The 23,452-nt window shown below is 40.9% G+C and overlaps 1 protein-coding gene across 2 annotated transcripts; it reads right to left on the bottom strand.

The window, feature by feature from the left end:
* Positions 1 to 321: 321 nt before the first annotated feature.
* Positions 322 to 22,946, bottom strand: b3gnt2b (UDP-GlcNAc:betaGal beta-1,3-N-acetylglucosaminyltransferase 2b). 2 transcript variants are annotated; one of them, XM_027143025.2, is made up of 3 exons: positions 22,730 to 22,946; positions 6,857 to 6,942; positions 322 to 3,672 (listed from the first exon to the last, which is right to left on the bottom strand). In XM_027143025.2, exon 3 carries the CDS (start codon positions 3,652 to 3,654, stop codon positions 2,455 to 2,457), a length of 1,200 nt encoding a protein of 399 aa, XP_026998826.2. In that variant the 5' UTR covers positions 3,655 to 3,672; positions 6,857 to 6,942; positions 22,730 to 22,946; the 3' UTR covers positions 322 to 2,454. The 2 variants fall into 2 exon arrangements, with proteins under 2 accessions (XP_026998826.2, XP_047677572.1); XM_047821616.1 differs by lacking the exon at positions 6,857 to 6,942 and having other exon boundaries at positions 22,730 to 22,943.
* Between the last annotated feature and the right edge of the window lie 506 nt (positions 22,947 to 23,452).

Below are 23,452 nucleotides of genomic sequence, written 5' to 3'. Positions count from 1 at the left end.
TCACCCGAAGAACACATACCACACTGCAAAGCATGGTGTTGGTAGCAGCTTCATGCTGAGAGTTTTAACTTTGTTTTTTTTCTTGGTAGCTTTGATTTAATCACCTCGTGACTGTTTTCGTCTGGATTTGTCTTGGCTGATTTTGTGCACATGTGACTGTAAATACTGGTACAGAGAAAATTCATGAACAAACATAACTGAACAGGAAGTAACAACTGCAAAAAACACACACTCACCACACACACACAGAGAGAGAGAGAGAAAGAGAGAGAGAGAGAGAGAGAGAGAGAGAGAGAAGGTGGATAACCAGTACATACAAAATCATTTAAGATTTATTTTATTTAAATCAGGGAGAGAAACACAAAAGAAAGGTGCAGCATTTGTAACCAGACAGCAGGTACAGTAAGAGAAACAACGGCCTATTGGAAAATAAAAAAAAAAGGTCTACTTGTTATAAAATGTTCTTTAATTATGATCTTAGCTTTTTTTTTGCTGCATTCTTTTAAAACTGTTCAACTTTATTTAATTTTTTATTTTTTTTTTACAGCTACAGGAAACTGAGACCTGAGCCACTTCGATTAAAAGACACACGAAACAAACATCGCAGTTACCGAGAGCACATGGAGCTCAGAGCAAACCATTTCCTTCCAGCATCATCAGATCACATATATTATCGGATAATTAGCGTAATAATGATAAGATCCAAAATAAAATTTTCTATTCATATAATTTAACATTGAATTAAACTACAGTGTAATTTTTGGTCTGTATGAACAAGTGTGCGTTAAAATAACGAGACCGATGACGAGGCCACTACAGTAGCTATTGAAATATGAAACATAATCCTTTGACACAAGCGTTCAAGTTCATCGTGACAATCAGAACGGTCCTGGTTCAAGAATTGCAAGATTTCCGAGCCAGAGTACTCCAACAGGATAGTTACACTGCTTCATAAATAACGGTAGTTAAAACTATACAGTCTATAAATATAGTCATCTCTTTTTGACTATTTCTTTATTTATAAATCCTGGTGTGTAAACATTAATTCAAGCGACGTGCAAAATTAGAAAATTTTTAGATCCAGCAGTGAAGAACAATGTATATGGGGGTGGGGGTGGGGTCCAGACAGTGCATTCTGACATTCAGACACTCACACAGATATACGAGTGCTCGAGTGTCATGTCATGGAAAGAAGAGTCCAGTGTCTTGATAGATAAAAGGTGATCAGGGTGTGCTTGAAACACCTGACCAGTAGGTGTCGCTGTAGCCCATATGACTTCAGTCATGTCCTGGTAGTGACAATAATGAGCACAATCGTTTTTGGTCATGGGATAGGAAAAAGATAAGGTGGTCACGCTTATGGGTCTCTGACAAACAAACCCAAGCGATAAATAAACTACGGCATCCAATCCGGTTTAATTCCTGTCACAGACAGATGAATACTGAAATAGGAAAATGACCTTTTTAATGGAGCTCACTTTGTCGATTGTAAGGCACAAGCGTTTTGGTGTCGTACAGCTTCCAGTCAAAGGGTGCGAACGGAATTAAGTCGGCACAGCATGATGCACTTTGGCTCGACAGACAGACGACGACGTGCCGTCTCGATTCGATTCCAAACGTAAAAACTGACCGTGTAAAGAAATAAATAACCCGTCATACAAACAAATAGCTTACATTTAACATCAGTCATTACGTGACCAAGAAAACTGTCCTGACCCACAATACTTTGTCAGAAACTAAATTCAACTAAAGTGATAAGCGGAACTGTAACAAGCTCCTTTCGTTCTACTTCGTTCTGGAGTCGGAGCAGAATTAGGACAGAATCTTCAGGCAAAACAAACATTAGTGACAAGGTGGACCTTGAAAATAAAAAATTAAACCTGCTAACGTGTGAGAGAATGACACGACCGCTGATAAGACAACCGTTTCACAATACATTACATCATGCGGCGCGGTTTACAGCAGGTCCTGTTTTTGTGTAGCTTAACCTTCATGACTCAAAAGCTTTTATTTTTTATTCTTTTTTTGGGGGGGGAATTATCACAAATAATTTCTACCAGCATTCATGGTCCTATATCACACAAGAAGAAAATAAATAAAACGACTAATAACAGCGCACGCTCGACTATGGTGATTGTTTTTTTTTTGTTTGTTTGTTTTTTTTAAAAATCAGCACCAAGTTCAAACCAGCTGAACTTCCCATGAACATACGGTACCGTGACGGAGCAACGTGTGTTCAGTGTAAAAACCTTTAACACTATTGGAGACATAACGTAAAGAAGTTGATCACTTCGAGAGTTGTGATGATGCACAAACAGACCAAGCTCAGCTCTTACACACAATCAATAATAATAATAATAATAATAATAATAATAATAATAATAATAATAATAAGCTTAGCTGCCAAATACAGACTAGCAACCCTGAGGTTGTTGAAAGGCCTCGTGTGAACATTCACTGACAGTTTAAAGCAGTATTTTTAAGCCACTCCCATATTTTTATCATGTCCTGCGGACTTCTCGGGTGAACCAGCATCAGGCTCTTATAGGCACATGGATTGTTACGGTATTTCTCCTCGATGCCGAAAGTTCGGAAACCCTTGTGCTTCTGCGGGGCAAGTCCCAGTTTCCTCAGGCACATGCCCGTGTAGACATCATCGATGGGGTACAGTGTCACCTTGTTCATGATCCCATGGAGCCCCTTGGCGACTGTTCCGGAGTAAAGGTACCCTCCACCACCCGCGTATGGTGGATACTTCCCAACATAAATGCTCTCAGGGATGTAGTACTTAACCTTCTTGTCCCGGTGAGGTCCAGCATTCGTTATGACATCCCCAACAAACAGGTCCTGTGCCTTGGCAGGCGACAGACCCTTGAGGAAGTTTACAATAAGTAAAGTGTTAACGAAAACATCATCATCACCTTTGAAGATGAAGCTAGCATTTGGACAGCGAGTGTTGAACCACTCAAGGAAAAGGACCTCCTTGATGGTCAGGTTAAAAAAGGAGTCCCTGTAGTCCCACTGAAGGATGTCTCCGTGCATGGAGCTCTCATACGCCAACATCGGTGATAAGTCTGGAAAATTGTCCACAGCAGTGGCGTTGCCAAGAAGAAACACAGTCACTATGGTCTTGTTTGCTAAAACACCGGCTCGACCCCAGGACTGACGTATCGCCTGACGCCGGTCAAAATGAGATGCCAAGGATTTGATGGCCAGCAACAAAAAAGGCTGATTTTTGCATATCTGAGGCTGGTCCGTGACCATGCGATACGACCTGCATCGCACGTACAACAGAAAGTCTTTAAAACGATCTGGAAGCAAGCTAAAATTCTCCACCTGTGACATGACCCGGTAGTCCGGCTCGCAGGAGTCTTGGGCTACCGTGTCGTTTAGCCAGTCTGGCAGTAGACGACCGAGCGAGGCGTTATGTCCATTCAGGATCGGGTTGTTCAAATGGTCCAGCTTCTGCTGATGCCGGTTCCAGTAGGCGTTGTTTGGAGACAGTTTGCCCCAGAACGGCTTGGTGGGGATTCGGATTTTGTTCTGGCCATGTTTATCTTGGCTGGCGATTCTTGAAACTTCCACTATGATGAAGAAGAACGCAGTCATTATGGTCATCACGACAACCTTCAGCCTTCTTCGAGGTCCGTGCATGGTGCCAGCATTCACCACCTGGACAACAGAGATGCACAATGACATGTTTGATGGACAGATTAAAGCTTCATCAGTAAACAACAGGAAAGGCTATCTATCATGCAAAGAGATAACAGGCAAATTTTTATTATCATACACATCTCAAATATCCGAGTATGATGAACTGTATGTTAGTGCTAAGTCTATTGTTCAACGTGTAGCTTCAGCTGAGCGTGTCTGTGTCTGTCTCTCGCCGTGACTCTCGCTAATCCTCGTCTTAGCTTCCAGACATGGAAAACTCTACCTCATTTGTATTTTTGACCGTCACTCCCTATTGTGTGCACTTTTATGCTTCCCCACACACAACTAACCACTATTTCCATTCCATTTTTTTGTGTTGTTTTTGTTTTTTGTTTCTAGTCTGTTGCTCATTTACTCCACACTCTGTATCTCCGTATCTATAAATAACCATCGTGTGCTCTGCATTTCTAGTCCCTGGAGAGAGAGATGCTTTAGGGACCTTCATCGAATCCCATTTCGCCGAGAACAGACTAGAAATATTGAACACAATTACAAAACGGAAGACGAGCAGACCTCATAAACTACTGTATATCATTCATTCATTTTCTACCTCTTATCCGAACTTCTCGGGTCACGGGGAGCCTGTGCCTATCTCAGGCGTCATCGGGCATCAAGGCAGGATACACTCTGGATAGAGTGCCAACCCATTGCAGGGCACACACACACTCTCATTCACTCACACACACACACACACACACACACTACAGACAATTTTCCAGAGATGCCAATCAATCTAACATGCATGTCTTTGGACCGGGGGAGGAAACCGGAGTACACGGAGGAAACCCCCGAGGCACGGGGAGAACATGCAAACTCCACACACACAAGGCGGAGGCGGGAATCGAACCCCCAACCCTGGAGGTGTGAGGCGAACGAGCTAACCACTAAGCCACCGTGCCCCCCTGTATATATCAGTAACTAGTACAATTAAAAATAAAAATAGGAACTGATTTATTTTTAGATGGATTTCTCTGTTAAAATGATTAAATCATTAGTTTGTAATACATGAGAAGAATGTGAACAACACTTTTAACCCCAGGGGCTAATTTCTGTTCCCTACTTGAAACATGAACAATAAAATGGATTTAGAAAACAGAGCCAGTGATCGTTTCTGTTGCCAAAGAAGATTAGTTTAAAGTAGGAAAGGAAAAGGTTGTGGTCCACCTAAGGTCTAAGCCAGGGGTCGACAACCTTAAACACTCAGAGAGACATCTGAACCCGTTTCCCACAGAAAAAAAAAAACAAACAAAAAAAACAAACAAAAAACACAGGGATGGCTCGCATTTGACATCTAAAATGAAGAGAACGCAGCATATATTGTTTTTTACCTTTATGGAAAGTATAGAAAAAACTGTAGTGTGTTGCATTTATGAAACCAATGAACTGCTACAGAGTAAACAAAATTTTATTTCTGCAGGCAAACAAAAATATTTTGAACAGTTTGAACCGACCTTAACAAAAAAGACGCTGGGTTGAAGGTTACTTTCAAATAAAATGTTCAATGTCTAATTGAGTCCTCTTCGTATTCATGACACAAAAATTTGTCAAAAAATTTTGCCGGCTGCAGCGAACCAAAAATGCGTCTGCTTCTGTGTCGGATTTCGCAAGTCGGCAGTTATGACGCGTATTTTGAGTGACAAAAAAATTAAACACGGTTTATTTTAATGTTACAAGAGCATCATGATCTTAGAATTTCATTATTTTTTAAACTAACTAACTAAAATATTTACATTATAATATATATATATTTTCCAGATCTACAGGCAGGGATCTACAAGGATGAAAGAGCCACTTGCGGGGGGCTCCGGAGCCGCGGTTTGCTGACCCCTGGTCTAAGACTAAATATCAACTTTACACTATTGTGTGAATTATTTCTTTCAACAACCAGCGACTCACAATCAGCAAGATTTAATCCATTGCAGGAGAATCCTGCATCTTTAAGGAAGTAAAATCAAATCAGTAGAGACTTCATTAAGCAGCCTGTGTATTAATCCGTGTGGTCTTACGGCTCCTACTCGAGGTCCTGCGACGGTCTTACAGCTTAGAAGTCGTAGAACTACTTAACGCTTTACATGAGAGGAAAGGCGCAGAACACTGCAGAGCATTTGCATTAGATTTTCGTCGTCGGTGCGAACTTTCATTTGAATACTTTCGGCATGATGTAAATGCTCTAAACATACAAAATAGTCTAAAATGCTGAGACGTTTCTCGATTTGAGTGGCTTCGAATACGTGTGTTTTTGTGTGCGTACGGACGTTCAGAGGAATCTGTATTTCGAAAGATCCCCTTCCAAGAAAGCGCTTTATATCTCTGCCATCTCGTCACGGTCGGCATCTTTTACATATGAAAATTATTCCCTGACTTACCGCCGACGCTTTAATAGGAGGGAAGGGAGAAGATCATTTTGCTGCTTTGCTTACGGCCCACGCTACGAGCAGCCGCGTCGATACGATGTCGCGTTACAACCGCTTCTGCTTTAAAATGACTTCGTCCTTCTGTGTCAGCGATCAGACAAGTTTAATCAAGACTCCTGAGGTGTGGTAGAAAAACGGTTAAGGCAGAATAAAAGAAGGGAACTGACTCTTATTTTGCCCTCAGGCCGTTGCTACTTTGCGCCAGACAACAAAAATAAAAAACATGCTATTGCTAATCACTTCTGACAGAAATCTGCAGTGTAGAAATAAACTGCACGTACGTTAAACAGCTCCGGATGGCTAGAGAAGCAGTCGTGATTGTGCTGGGACACAAACGAGGTGATCGTACTGGTATTAGTTCGTAAAGGCACCAATCCGGTGCGGTGTTGTGATGTTGCCTGTAGGCCAAGCGTCTATTCAATACAGAAAACAATGGTTCTGGCGGCACAAAGAGGTTTCGCCGTCGGTCGAAATTAACTTGTGCTGCGTTACACACCGGTGTAAATGTTGAGGTGTGTAAAATGTACTGATGAATTTTTCTTTTCTTGCCTTATTTCAACAACACAGCTTTGTGGATTCGGCGTTTTCTGGCACCGGGTGTGCGGATGAATTCTGACTTTAAGACTTAAGAGCATCTCAGAATGTAGAAATCTCTCAATAACGAAACGAAGCAACGTTAAATCATTTGAGAGGTTTTACATTTGATCATTTGTATGAAGAGGTGTTACCTGTTGTCAGGAGACGCTACAGGTGTATATGGCAAATGGTGTCTGCTTCAGTCTTTACCCCATCCTTATAGTTAAGCAGATGAGAACTGGAGCGAGGCAGCAACATGTGGTGGGGATAGAAAAAAAAAAACCAACAACAAACACTACATGTATTAACACACATCGTGTTTAGGGGCTCGAACAGACAGAACAATGAGGACGTCCAGCTAGTTCGTCTTCACACGCACTTACCTGGCAGCAGGCTTGTGTTTGTTACCTAATCATGCTAACAATTCGAGGAAGAGCAAGAGTAATTAATCTCGCGTCTCGCGTTTCCTGGCAGAGTGTGTGAGCTACATGACATCTTGTTAAATAAAAACAAAAAGGATTAAATGGCTCTGAATATCACTTTCCCTTGCAGAGGCAGCGTAACGCTTTCCTGCTCTGTTCTCTGTTTGCTTGTGGTCATAGGAACAGCTGGTAGAACACGCTCGACTCATCACGCTCAAACATCATCTCCTTCTCTTATCCCTTTTTTTTTTTTTTTTGCTAATTAATCCAACACCTCCATCTGCCACATTTACACCTTTCACCACAAGCACTTTTTGTCATTCGTGTGATCAAGAACAAGCCAAAAATCCGCTCCTTCTAAACCTACGTGCGCTTTAATTCCCAATAGAACGATTACTATCGCAAAATATATAACGTATATACATGAAGCTGTCTGCGCTACATTTTTTACTGGTACATGGAATAACCAGACCGTACTGATCCGACTATCTGTACGAATGACAAAGAGAAAAAAAAGAGGAGAAAAACGTCAGGCTGTGTGGTCGTTTCTCCAATATGAATATCAGCTCAAACTTTATATGCCCTGAAACACGTAACTGGAGCGACGATAACAAATACAGCTTAAAATACAGTCTTTGTACTCTAGCTCCAGCTCACGATAGCGTGATTGTGTGTGTGTGTGTGTGTGTGTGTACACAGAAAACACTGAGCAGGGCTATTTACCCTGGATAATAATTAGAATGGATGTTGAGTAAGTAAAGCTCACTTCATCACTGTGCTAGAAAAACTCAAAAACACTTCATGTGGAAAGCTAGCAAAATTTTTCCTAAACCAGCTCAGCAGGAGCCGTTTGGGCAAAAAAACCAAACTGACACCAATGTTCCACTCGCCTCAAAGTGGCCCGGTTGTATAACAGAGTGCAAACTTTCCTACCAGTATAAAATGTCCTTATTGTTTATATACAAATAAAATGTCTTTGATCTGTATGTGCTGAGGTACCGTATGACTAGCATGATGCTAATCGGTAGTCAGAAACAGCCACTGAAATGATGTTAGGTTAGCCTTGTGCACGTACAAGACATTTTTCATCTCTTTATCTGCTCGTCTGTCCATTTACGTTTAATAACGATCTTAATATAATCCATTTTCGTTTGGACAAGAAAACGATCGCCTTTTAACAGATATCATTAAATATCATTAAAGCAACTGATGATTGAAAAGGATGCTACACAAAAAACTGAACCGTATAGCAAATAACAAAATAAAATTCAGGGTGCAGATCCTCAAATCGCTGAGTGTGAGTCACCGAGCAAGGTCCTGAAATAAATATTTAGGCTGCAGAAAAGTTTTATTTGGTGCCAAACGTCAAACACACATCCTTTAAAAGGTACTTGTGTGTACTGGCATGGCGTGTTCACAGTATACACAGAGAGAGAGAGAAGGCATGGGAGAGAGATACAGAGAGAGAGAGGGTGAGAGGGCATGAGAGAGATACAGAGAGATACAGAGAGAGATACAGAGAGTGCATGAGAGAGATACAGAGAGAGAGATACAGAGAGAGAGAGAGATACAGAAAGAGAGAGAGAGTGAGTGAGAGGGCACGAGAGACAGAGAGAGAGATACAAAGATACAAGATACTATATATGAGAGAGATAGAGAGACATATGCAGGTAACACGATCAGCTCCACCACACTTTTCCTTCACTCTATAATCATTATAATACAAATTTTTTTTTTTTTTTTACTTTTCTTTTCGAACAGCTTCAGGTGTGACGTTTGTTCACATCTTTTCATGAGTCTAAAGCAACAGATTCCTTTCTGTGCTTTCTTGCAATTGTTTAGTAAAATGCATCACCACTATACAGGATCACAAAGTTCACTAATTTTCATTTTGACTCACTGTTGTTTTCACAGACGTCCCACCCACCAGCCAGCTCTTATTACAGCAAGCACAAGCCAGCGTGAAGGCGATCACAAGCTTCCTATGAGACCATGACACCAGCCAACCACATCTTTCTAAACTGCTGCATCACAGGGCAGTGGAACACTGGGTGGGGATGGAGAAGGGGGGGGGGGGGGTATGAACCATGTTTTCTGTCCCTCTATCCACCCCCCTTCCACCCTTACTGATATAAATGTTGTGTTACCCTCCAGTTCTTACTTATATTATAAACACACTTTCCACGGAAATCAACTTACGGGACCTTTTTCGACAAAACAAAGAAATTCTTTTGTCACTGCAAGTCTGATCTAAAATGAATCAGGGCTCTTATCTTTCATCGTGAGACAGACCTGTGTTTTTCCATCCGTTGGAATAAACACAGAATTTTAGTGGTTGAAGATAAACATCTTCTCATTGTAGACACTTCCGTACAAGCACTCGGGTCGTCTCTGTGAGCAGAAACGGGTTTCATTTCACCGTTTACTTTGAGAACTTTTTAAATGAATAACTAGTAGATTAAAGCCTGGGGTGTCTACATCCACATGAGCTTTGTATTAACCACCACTGTGGAGTGAAATATGACAAAGACATTGAATGATGAACATGAACAAAACCAAACAGGAGTAAACTCTATCATTTGGATTCTGGAATAAACAGATAACGTTCTTAAGACACAAAAGAAACACACAAGCTTCTGGTTTGTCCCGAAGACTGTCCCGTGGCGGAAAACAACTCGTTTCTCTTTGCTAAATAGAAGCAGGTTTAAGTGAATGTGTTTATTAGTAGTTTTAGACTATTGAGCAGATTATGGGGCTTTTTACACCTGCTCACTTCCTGCGTTTTCTGTGATCTGATAGCTATCCGATGGTAAAAAGTCCAGGTCTAAATGCCCTCCGAAACGTTTTGGAGACGGATATAAATCCGATGGTTCAAACCCCTTCAGGAGGTGGTCTGGGACGCGTTTCAGATGAAACTGGACAGGTGTAAATGCATGTGGTTGTTCAAGACACATACGTCAGCGCTGTACTCCTCCCAAATGGAAGTACGACACTCGCAGGTGCTCTTTCACCCAGGCGTCTCGTCGGGTCTTAAAGCGCTCTGCTGTCGCCAGCGAAAATGCAATAAATGCTGTTTTTTGTAGCATAAATGTCATAACCAGTTTTTTTGTCTTCTTTTGATTGCATTCTGAAAACCGCATACACCAAAGCGTGTTCCATTTCAATTACCCCGGAAACGAGGTCAAATATATTTGCACTTTAGGCGAGAGTAGAAAGATCGGATCGATAACCGATCCGCCGAGACGCATTTATGTGGCCTAATGTAAATGGGACAGTTTTAACAAATCAGATAGCTATCGGATGACCAGGTGTAAAAAGGCCCTATGACTATGCGGTTTAAGTTGTTGCTATAGAAACGATAATGTTTTAACACGGGCACAATAATACAAGAGCGCTGTGTTACAAGTAACCAAAGGCATAAGACCTCAGACAGTTAAAAAAAAAAAAAAACACGATTAGATCGATTATAAAAAATAATCTGTAAGATGAACAATTTGATTTGCTTCATTTTTTTGTTTTTGCAAAGTTTTCAATAAGTAAATAAGAATGTTTTTTAATGTTTTGTGAATTCAGAGACAATCTCTCTGGATATTTTACTGGCACGGGCAATAAATAAAAATCTTTTTTATAAAATCAAATAAATACAAAGCAATCTTTAACTGTAATGCAAGTTAAAAAAAAGCTCGTACAGACTAAATGCCTAAATAGTTTTCTTCTGATATTCTACAAAAAAAAAAACCAAACAAAAAAAAAACAGAAATACAGCAGCACTATCAAACATTCTAAAGTTTTTTGTATTTACATAAAGAAAAAAATATTTATTTTGATTTAATTCTTTTCAAAATCTACATTTATAGAAAAAATATTACTACAAGGTTCGCCATGTGACTCAAACATGTATAAATATATTTCTATGGGTGTGTTAGTGCCATTGACAATAATAAACAAACAAACAAAAACAAACAAATAAAGATACAGGGCGATCTGTATCGACGACGTGTCACACGGTCATTTGGTTTTGACACTCGTGAGATGGTTTTGGATGCTATTAGAATTCTGGCTGTAAATAAGTAATAAAATAAAATAAATTTGTGTGTGTAGTTTTTGACTTACTAGGGACACTTAAAACTTAAAACCTATTTCTTGGGAATATATTGGAGATGAAAATGTTAGAATCTAGATTTATTTTAGCTTTCTTTTTCATGTTTCTTTATCAGTCAACACGTTCAGCATGATTTCTTCTCCCACATGAATGTCACGCTCTGATCACGTTATCAGTCCATCGCATGCTGATAAAGTCTTCTTGTGAAATCAATGCTAATTGTCTGTGAGGCTCAGAAACAAATCTCTGAGTGCTCCTCAATCAGCACCCCATTTCAGCTGTCAGTGAACTTTATCATGGAGTCGCCATATTAAGGGGTCTGTCTGCCTGTCTCGATGTCTCTCTCTAGGCCTGAATGCCTCTCGGGATCCTGTGTCTGTCTGTCCGTCTGTCTCTCTCTCCTGTGTCTCTCTCTCAGTCTCCTGTGTCTGTCTCTCTGTCTTTCTCTCGGTCTCCCGTGTCTCTCTGTCTGTCTCTCTGTCTTTCTCTCGGTCTCCCGTGTCTCTCTGTCTGTCTCTCTGTCTTTCTCTCGGTCTCCCGTGTCTCTCTGTCTGTCTCTCTCTCGGCCTCCCGTGTCTGTCTCCCTCTCTCTCTCTCTGCCTCCCGTGTCTGTCTCCCTCTCTCTCTCGGCCTCCCGTGTCTGTCTCCCTCTCTCTCTCGGCCTCCCGTGTCTGTCTCCCTCTCTCTCTGTCTCCTGTGTCCGTCTCCCTCTCTCTCTGTCTCCTGTGTCCGTCTCTCTGTCTCTCTCTCTCTCTGTCTCCTGTGTCCGTCTCTCTGTGTCTCTGTCGGTCTCTGTCTCTCTCTGTTTCCTGTGAAGTGTACACACACACTTTAAAGTCTATTACCACAATGTAATGCCAATATGACATTTTTGTCCATCTACATCAAGCAGTCTGGAAGCCTCAAAGGTTTTTTAGTCTTCTCTTTATTCATCTATCCATTGCTGATGTTTCATTTAAAGGAGGTGGTCATGGATAAACACTAGAAGAATGTGTGTGATCTGCTGGAGAAACATTAATGAAGACTATTAAATACGTTTTGCTCTGATCTGTCATCCTGTTTTGGCAGATTGAACTGCGAGTGGATTAAACACAGACCACGCAGCAATAATATCCAAGTGTTATGACCAAAAAAGGTGAAGAGAAAAACAGTGAGTAATATTAAACTATTCAAGCAAATATCAGTGTTTGCTAAAGACTGCTGGTGAACAATCTGCAGACAGACACGCAGACACACAAACACACAGACAGACACACAAACACACAGACAGACACACACGCACACAAGCGCGTGCGCACAGACAGACACACAAACACACAGACAGACACACACGCACACAAGCGCGTGCGCACAGACAGACACACAAACACACAGACAGACACACACCCACACAGACAGACGCACACACACCCACCCACACAGACAGACAGACAGACGCACCCACACAGACAGACAGACACACACACAGACACACACACACAGACACACAGACACACACACACACACACACACACACAGACACACAGACACACACACACACACACAGACACAGACACACACACACACACAGACACACACACACACACACAGACACACACAGACACCCCCACACAGACACACACACAGACAGACACACAGACAGACAGACAGACAGACGCACACACACAGACAGACAGACGCACACACACAGACAGACAGACGCACACACACAGACAGACAGACGCACACACACAGACAGACAGACGCACACACACAGACAGACAGACGCACACACACAGACAGACAGACGCACACACACAGACACACAGACACACACACAGACACACACACAGACACACAGACACACACACACAGACACACAGACACACACACAGACACACACACAGACACAGACACACAGACACACAGACACACACACAGACACACACAGACACACAGACACACACACAGACACACACAGACACACAGACACACACACAGACACACACAGACACACAGACGCACCCACACAGACAGACAGACACACACCCACACAGACACACACCCACACAGACACACACCCACACACCCACACACCCACACACACACACACACACACACACAGACACACACAGACACACACAGACACACACACACACACACACACACACACACACACACACACACACACACACACACACACAGACACAGACAGACACAGACACACACACAGACACACACAGACACACACAGACACACACAGACACACACAGACACACACAGACACACACACACCCACACAGACACACACACACACACACACACACACAGACACACACACACACAGACACACACACACACACAGACACACACACACACACAGACACACACAGACACACACAGACACACACACAGACACACACAGACACACACAGACACACACAGACACACACAGACACACACAGACACACACACACACACACAGACACACACACACACACACACACACACACACACACACAGACAGACACAGACAGACACACAGACACAGACAGACACAGTCTGAATAAAGTTTAATACTTGACTGGGAAGTCGACACTCCTGTCAGATGATCTCTGACATCACAAAACTGTCTAACAGTCACACGACTTATACTGGGGGGAGGGGGGTAACCTAGCGGTTAAGATGGACTATTGATCGGAAGGTCATGAGTTAGAATCCCAGGTCCACCAAGCTGCCGCTGCTGGGCCCCTGAGCAAGACCCTCAATTTCTGACTTGTTTAAATTGAAAGAAACTGTAAGTCACTCTGGATAAAGAAGTCTGCTAAATACCATAAACACAAATGTAAATGTTATACGGACATAAACTCAGGACATGAAGAAGTACAAAGGAAAATTATTACAAAAATGTTATACACATTGTGACACGCTGCGTTCATTAGTTTTGGAAGAAAACAATAAGCCTTTCACTGTAGATTGTCAGGTTTCCCAGACATTCAGGAATGCTGAGATTTTAATCTTCCTTCTCTTAATGAAATGAAATACAAGACCTCACTAGACATAACATACAAGTCGAAAAACGCTCGTGTTTTTTACTCATACCCTTATTAATACTTAAGATTTATTTAAATCGTGCAAAAGTAGTTCATGTGCTGTCTAATCTTGTCTAGGCCAGTCTCAGAACCAGCATCGTCCTGCTCCAGGCTCGCCGTGTCGTATGAAACCCAGCCGAACTCACTTCCCCTGATGAGCTACGCCTCACTGCTTGTCCGCATCAACTCTTACTTAAACCGACTCGGCAACTCCGGCATTTCCAAATTAAATTCAGCTGCCTCATGACATTTGTTTACATTTAAAAAGGCATCATCGAGTGCACTACGCACGTGTACGGTGCACAACCGATTCTGTGTTTGTTCAGACATTTAGACGTTCAATTATCTTACATTGAACACAAACCTTGTGCTTTTACCGTATCGACGTCTAACATCGACTCACAGCTCCATCTCAGACTTCTACAAGATACCGCTTTCCTAACCCGAGGCATGAAATCATGAGACTAAAAACTAACACAAGACATCAAACAGAACGCGAGGGAAACATGACTAATCACAAGCGGATGAGTCATTAAGAAAAACTGGGTCGTTAAATGTAGGAGGGAAGGGTTTAAGAATGACATGCGGTTGATGTAATACTTCCTCTTTAAATATTGTGATACACTGGTGTTTGGTAGCGCCTGTAAGCTTTAGTCAGAGAGTAGTGGAAGATTCGTTTAGTCAAGCAGCTTTTATTGTTATTTCAACCATATATAGCTGTTGCAGTACACAGTGATATGAGACAATGTTTCTCTAGGATTGTGGTGCTACATAAAACAGAGACAGGGCTATAAGGACTTAGTAAGTAGTCATAGATACATAAAGTGCAACTGTGCAACCTAGTGTACACAGTGTGAGACAAGACAGGCAAGACAGTGCAGGACAAAAGACAGAAATATAGTGCAGGACAAGACAGACAAGTCAGTGCAAGACAAAAGACAGTCCAGGACAAAAGATAGTGCAGGACAAGACAGACAAGGCAGTGCAGGACAAAAGACAGAAAGACAAGGCAGTGCAGGACAAAAGACAAGACAGTGCAGGACAAAAGACAGAAATATAGTGCAGGACAAGACAGTGCAAGACAAAAGACAGAAAGACAGTCCAGGACAAGAAAAACAAGACAGTACAGGACAAGACAGACAAGGCAGTGCAGGCCAAAAGACAGAAAGACAGTGCAGAAAAAAAAACCAGAAAGACAGTGCAGGACAAGACAAATAAGACAGTGCAGAACAAAAGACAGAAAGACAAGACAAGACAGTGCAGGACAAAAGACAGAAAGACAAGACAAGACAATGCAGGACAAAAGAAACTAATAAGACTCCCAGTTTTTACAAGTTTGACTGTTTTCAACAGCTGCCTTCAGTTGGTGAAGTTGGTCAGGAAGTAGAACTCCTGTTGGTTTAGTCAGTACATGAAAACGCAGCGGTGACATCCTTTTCTGGAGTCATACACACTCTATTACCTGAATACGATTATGGTAACCCGAAATCGATTAAAAATGCCGAAAGGTTCTTCGAAGTCGCAGCTCGTTCGTTCTAAGAAGTTATTAGGAACTCACACTAGGAATGGTGTCCGAGATATGCAGTATTCATGCATGACAACCACATGGGCATGAAAATACCTGCATGCCACAAGAAGGGAGGTGTCCTATATAGAACAAGGGGCAAAAACTAAGCATCGATCATCTGCAACACTGCACACGCTCTACAATGCAATGGCACCAGACCTGCAACAAAATTCTGAAGAGTTTCAGTTCTACTGAAGAGAAAAGGGCTTCAGGGTAATGACTGAAAACTAAAGTGAAAATGCATGTCAGAGCACTGACTGTGGCTTCTCGCTCTAGTAGCTGGGGAAGTGAGATATGATGACGAAAAAAAAAATAATTCAAAAAAAGTTTGTTCACAAAAGTCTGCGATAAAAAAATACAATAAAGAAAGAAAAAGAATAACCATTATTTAATAATTTACACTTAAAAGAATGAATAAAAATAATAATAAAAAACCCAGATAAAATGATCATCTGTAAAATAGTTTTTTTTTAATGTTTCAGTGCCATTTTAACACCACATAAGCTGCATTTCATTCAGATTTGTAACAAAAATTAAATAAAAAAAGGAAAATCTCAATGCATATTGTGACAATTTAGTATGATATGGAGACTACACTGTCATATCACCCAGTCCTATGGACACCTTTATATACAGTCCTATGGGACATTAATATACATTTCTTTTACCTAGATAGAGACTCAGAGAGAAAGAGAGTGAGTTGGATGGATGGACAGATAGGCAATTACACAGGTACACAAAGTAAGAGAGAAACTAAGTGAGAGAGACACAAAGTAAGAAAGACAAATAGAGACAGATATAAAAAGACACAGAGAGAGAAAGAGAGAGAGACAGAGAGAGAAAGGAAGAGAGAGAGAGAGAGCGCGATAAAGAGAGAGAGAGAAAGCTGACACAGACAGATTAGATTATTTATATTATATATATATATATATATATATATATATATATATATATATATATATATATATATATATATATATATATAGGGAGGGAGAGAGAGAGAGAGAGACAGATAGAGACATATAGACAGAGACACACAGAGAGACAGAAAGACACAGAGATAGACACACGTGCACAGACGTCTACCCTGCTGTGTGCTCTCTTTATCGTGCCACAGATTTTGAACCACACAATGCGTCTAAGCACTAAAAATTTGCCACCACATCAAATTCATCAGACTAGTTTAAAATTTCAGGTCACTAGGTTTTAAATGACTCGATCAATTCAATTTGTAGATGTAATTGCTCTAATGACAGCAAGTCCTTCAGTGTTGATCACCGTGCTTAGTGCATTACTATCGTACTATCTGTAGTGCAAATGTACCGTACAATTCGTCAGCGTTATTGACAATAAACGGCTAACAGACGCACAGAAACAGACAGCGCTCTCTGTACCGTTCTCAGCCCAGTGAGAGAGTGTATCTGTAAGTGTGTGTGTGTGTGTGTGTGTGTGTGTGTGTGTGTGTGTACTCTTCAAGCTCTGAGAAACTGCAGAGTTATTTTCCATGCCAGTGGAAAATGAGAGCTGCCCAGGGCCTCTGTGCGGAATTTTCTAACTGCGAGTGTGACATTGCAGGATTCCCCCGGTGCAGGACTCGAGGGAATGTAACATGTTCCTGGTCACAGGCTACCAAAAGATCAGTGCTAATGAACAGACACCAAAATGTCAAATATGTAGAATGTCTGCCACTGTAGTTTGAAAGAAAACCACAGCGGCGCTTACATACCGTTATATTATACGAATTAAGGGACCAGGATTGGTTTGGTTTCTAGGGCAGAGATGGCTCTTTGGTTACAGCTGTGTTTCTTATCAGAAAGTAGGAGGTTCCAGCTCCAGCACTAGCAAGCTGCCGCCGCTGTTTAGGCCTTACGCGAGGCCTAACTCTCGGCTCATGTGCTCCGATCTCAGCTTCCTAACAAGCTAAGACACGTGAAGAAAATAATTTGCTGTAATGTGTATAATATGTGATCAACAAGATGTCTTCTACTTGCTGGGAATTTATTCCTACGTTTATTCCAAAGCATTTAAGGTGAGCTGAAGAGAGGAGAAATATTTTGTTCAAAAGCCCAATAGTAGGGTCGTCACACTGTCACCGTATATATATTAAACAACATAGTCTCATACTAATTAATGAGGTTTGGACGGAAGAAATAAATCTTCCATTCTGCCTTTCAGACTTTTTTCCATTCAGACTTTACTTTGATTGTTCATTTCATGCTTTCAGCTTTCTGAGCACTTGCCCTTTTATGGAGTTTTGTGTCGAACACTATATGCAAATAAAAAAGAAAAGAAAGTGATAGCCTCTGAAACGTTTATAAAGATTTTCGGATTCTTTTTTGGATTAATGCTGAATAAACCTACCTACACCTATACCACTCGATCAGTAAAGTTAGCAGACGTTATGTTTTCCTCAGAGAAAAGTAAAGCAGAGAACCGATGTAAAGCCTTATTAAAGACAGGGTCTCCGTTGTTTGAAAGCCAATGTTTGAAATTTGAAATCACCAAAACAAACACGCCCCTAACCCAAATGGGGCCCACCCCTGTATTGATAGCTCCGCCCATACATACATACGTAACCCAGGCAACTAATGGAAAGAAATGTGTCTATCATAACTGAAGGGAAGAACAATATGATTGCATATAAACAAACAAGCAAAAATTATATATTAGTTTAATTAGTTAATTATCATATATTAGTTCTGTGTAACAAAGCAAAACCAACGTTACTCACCTATCGAGAAGGAAAAAAGCGCCTCGGCGTCTTAAGTAAAGTCAGCCGCATATTCACAGATTGGAGTTTCCCGAGTCAATAACTCCTGAGCTAAACACTGTTACTACACAAAACGCGGTTGTAGCTGCCTCTCTACATCACTACGATAGAAAAGAGGTGTTATTTGTGTAGTAACAGCGTTTAGCTCAGGAGTTATTGACTCGGGAAACTCCGATCTGTGAATATGTGGCCAACTTCCTGCTCCTTCAGTTCTCTCCAGTGCTGGAAAGCTGATCCTATATTAACACGTCTTACTTCTTGCCTTATCGTAAGTCTTTCTTCTCTTTATTTCTTTGTTTTTATCCTCCATGTCAATGTTTCAATCGCTTTCTGTTAATGTCACACATGCGCACTGAACACTCTCTCCGCCGCATATTGACAAGACACGCCCATTTCTGCTCATTGGCTACACGTTCGTTTTGTTTGTCAGCTTGACACAGTTTTCTGAAGCATTTGTTAAAGAACGGAGACCCCACCTTTAAGTGATAAGTCTTGCTTTGTAATTGTACTAATTCAATCAGAATAAATGCTTGTTTACTAGAAAGATCCTGTGATTGTTTAAGTCTAGGTGATTCTCCCTATCCATTGAGACATCACTCCTTCTTTAGTGCTTTTTTTTAGCTGCCCAGGCCACACCTGGTATCATTCCCATGTTTATTTTGCACCATAACAGCCAAGCTCTAAACGATAAACATGTTCTTGTGTCCTAATGTTGCCTTAGAACAGGTTTTATCTTGAGACCATAAATAGCCTAGAGATAACATCCACATTGTGTATCGTAGCACACTGCGGGATCTATTCCAAACACATTTACCTGCACCAAAATGTGTAGCTGGAAATGAAATCCTGTTGCCTTCGACAGGTGCTCATATGTATTTCAGAGCACCGGCGATAATCCGCCAGGTCCGAGGCTCGTTCGTTCGCGTTCACATCCGCTCAGAAAAACAGGAAGGTGACCAAAGCAAAGATTCCTAACCTAGGGTTCATGGTGGACATGATTCGTGAAACTGATGCAAACCGTTAATGAAATATCTAAATTCTTTCAAACCAATAGTATTGGAGCATATTATTGGGATAGAATTCTTCATGGGCCAAATCATGAAATAAGAGTTCTCCTCAGCATGTGATAATTAAACTATAAATAAATGACCGTGTTAATCCGGCTAAATCACTCCTGGTGTCTAAAGGCGCTTTAAAAAGCACTTCGAACGGAAAGACACGCCGTCGGTGGAAGGAAAACAGAAAAGCAGGAATATCCGAGCTCAATCCGGGCAAAAAAAATCTCTCAAGTGGGAAAAGCATAGAGAGAAGTATTTAAATTTTGGATTTACATGCACAAACAAGGAAAAACCTCCTTCTTGAATGGATGATGTATCTAAAGCACCTTTGTAACTCTCGCAACGGAAAAAAAATCAATTTGGAAACAAAACAAGAAAATCAAGGCTATAAAAGAGCACAGATTAGCAATAAAAAAAGGAAAGGAATTTCCTTTTCGGGACAGCGGATCAGAGATTTTTTTTCCTCCATAGAATAACCCGCTCACTTCTGCGCTACTGACTGCAGGTTTTAACCTTCAATGCAAAATAAAAATGCAAAAACCTTCAACAGACTAACCACTAAAATGGAAAAGCAGCACGCTATTGACACAGATGTTTCAACAGAACGACAGACAGGAGCACGAATGGGGAGATCTCCTGAATCAGAGTCATTGAATGAAGCTAATTCTCTACACGTGAATGAACAAACTTGTCTTTTGTTTATAAACTACCAGAATACAAAACGTATGAGACGACAGCCTGGGCTTCGTCACAAGAGAGGACTGTTTCTCGCTCAATGTGTGAAGTCATAAAAACATAAAATTAACATTAAACAGATGTAATAAAAATATAACTCTGTATTACTTCCCTTTTAAACAGTCTGGCATTGAATGCGATAAAGCGCAGCAGCAGCAGTGAAAGTAAACATTACTCAACTCTACTAGATTATCTTTTACAGCCGCTCACTTCACAGGTCTCTCAGCCTTCGCTGGTTTATAACGATTTATACTGTAAAGTATTTAAGGTCACGTTTGTCTTTTTTCTCACGTTCTTCTGTTGTTAATTTTAAAAGTTATGAACCTGTAACATAAAGTGAGAACATTACGTTAGCAAGGTACTTTAGCACAGAAAAAGAGAAAATGTCTGAAGCTAACAGATTTTGATCCATAGCGACTTGACTCTATATTAAATATTCTATTAAATATCCAGAATTATTTCTTTTTATTTACTTCTAGATCTGCACGAGAGTCAAGGGTATAGGAACGAAAAACAAACGTCTTAACAAATGTGTAACGTTTGACAAACTTTGTAGATGATTAAATTGTGTAAAAATGTTTACTGCCTTAAAAATGACTACAACAGCCTAGGATCATTTCTACACATATAAAATCACAGGAAAATATCACTCCCATTAGTTAAATTAAAAAAAGTTCATGTAAAAAAAGTGACATCTAACGGATCTGCCTGAGAGACGACGGAAGAGCATTTTACACCTCGAGGCATCCATTTCTTCAAGGTTCACGGTTTGTAAAAGCTAGTAGCAAGTCTACAAATCAGACACCACCTCTATGCAAACAAACGATTTCAAGGATGACATTAGAAGCTACTGGAACTGGTTTCTCGGGTCGGATGAAACAACATTAAGTCTTTCTAACAACATAAACTTTAAGCTAAACAGAGGGCTGTTTTTTAAAGAAAAGCACCATATCACAAGTGTTAAGCTTGGTGCCGTTTTTCCTTTAAAAGGCAGCGTTTGAAACACCAGGAGTCAAGAAGCTACGACCGGCCTGTGTTTGGATCATCAAGAAAGACAATGAATAACCATAGAGTCAAGCTTCCATGGCCATTCCCAGTCCTCTGACCTCTTAATAAAAACCTCTGCGAAGACCAGAAGACGACAGTCATTAAGAGACAACCCTGGAGGATGGGAAGAGATTCGGTATCGAGGAGTCTTTCAGATTGCTCGCTTTGTTCTACAAGACTCATTTCTGTTATACTATTAAATACGAGACAACAAAAAGTATTTAGGGGTCAGTAATAGTGCTGTGATATTTTTTGTTAGCATAGAGCTTTCCAGAGCTCATTCACACCAATAAATCTGGAGCTGTTCAGTAATGTACAGACATGACAGATCATCATGAAATATTTCCAGATCCGTGGTTACCTCTAGAGCTCCATACTGATTCCAGACCAGAGCTCCATACTGTTTCCAGACCAGAGCTCTAGAGCTTCATACTGTTTCCAGACCAGAGCTCCATACTGTTTCCAGATCAGAGTTCAGCTCTAGAGCTTGACACTGTTTCCAGATCAGTCGTCAGTATAACAAGTTAAAATAAAAAAAGTTAGGAAATAGTCCATTTAAACTATATATAAGATTCTATTTAAGTCTATTATAGCAAAGTGAGGGAGAGAGGGAGTAAAATCCCAATGACAGGCTGAGTATTTTAGGATAAAATGACTAATTTAGCCATGATTCATTACCAAGGAACGGGATTTACACAAGTATTCGCTTTAATACATCTCACACGACTCCCTGGATTAACGTTAGGGATCATTTACTGCTCAAAAAAATCTCCGAAACAGCCATGAAAGGTAATGCGACGTGAAGGTCGTATCTCAAACGCGCTAATTAAGCACTACGTAGTGCGTAGGGGAAGCCGTTACTATGTTTGGAAAACCGTTACTATGTAGGTGATGTAAGGCACCTATGTAGGGAACGAAGGGCCGTTTAGGATAAGGCCCACACTTTAGAGCTACTCGGCTTAGAAACTTTTAATTCTGGAAAATAAACCAGTTTAAACAAAGCCGGTTAGAGGATGTTCACTCGAATGGAATCGTAATTTATTGAACAAACACGTAAACATCAGGCAGTAACAGACGTTTGCGTCACCTTTTTTTTTTCTTACCTCGGCATAAACGTTACACGAACGCTCGCGTGCGGACCACGTAAATGGATGTAAACACAGGAAATAAAGTATAAAAACACAGGAGTTATAAATTTTACCTTCGTGTTTCACTTTCTTTACAAATAACTAAAAAAAGACAAACTTAATTACCTTTATATCGATGTAGAAATCTGTTTACATCCTGTTGTTGTTGTTGCCGTTGCCGTTGCCGTTGCCTCTGCCTCTCTCTCTCTCTCTCTCTCTCGCACGCGCTCCACTCTTCTCTCTGCCGTCTAACTGGCTACCGCGAGCTCCCCAAGGCGCTCCTCGTCTCCTGACTATGCTGCCTACACCGAGACAAAATTACATCGCGCTCGTTGAACGTTGACCAATCAGAACGCCGAACACAAAATATACAAATGTTGACTCGATCCGCCCAGCATACACGCCTCTACACTTACACTAATGTTGGGGCTTCACCTGGGTGGGAGGTGATCTTAATGAGTCACATTCATTGGTTTAACACTGACAAAGGTCATTTAACACAGTTTTAAGGTTTTTGTGCTATAACTAACATACAAAATCCACCCTGAACAGCATGCAAAGTTTTTAAATAAGCATTTTACATTGTTTTGCAGTAAAATGTACTAGTTGTTGTTGCTTTTTGTATTTTAATTGGCAGGTTGGTTAACATTTTCCTAAAACCCTCCCCAAGGTGCTTTTTAAAAACCTGCTGATGGTATGAAATGGTGTGAGAAAAGATCTCAGAGCTCCTGTTTTTTGGTGGAGCTGATCATTTCTCCAAGCAATAGATTAGCACCAGAGTTATTAAAATTTTAACATAAACATATTTAAACAAATGTGTTTCTATGGAAGTTTGTTTCTGTCTTTTAA

Source organism: Tachysurus fulvidraco, chromosome 12 (assembly GCF_022655615.1).
Source record: "Tachysurus fulvidraco isolate hzauxx_2018 chromosome 12, HZAU_PFXX_2.0, whole genome shotgun sequence".
Taxonomy (NCBI): domain Eukaryota; kingdom Metazoa; phylum Chordata; class Actinopteri; order Siluriformes; family Bagridae; genus Tachysurus; species Tachysurus fulvidraco.
Note: the sequence above shows the minus strand (reverse complement) of the source record. Positions and strands in the feature narration are given on the sequence as shown.

Coding starts and splice junctions, on each gene's coding strand:
- b3gnt2b (XM_027143025.2), bottom strand. CDS start 3,654: ATGCACGGACCTCGAAGAAGGCTGAAGGTTGTCGTGATGACCATAATG.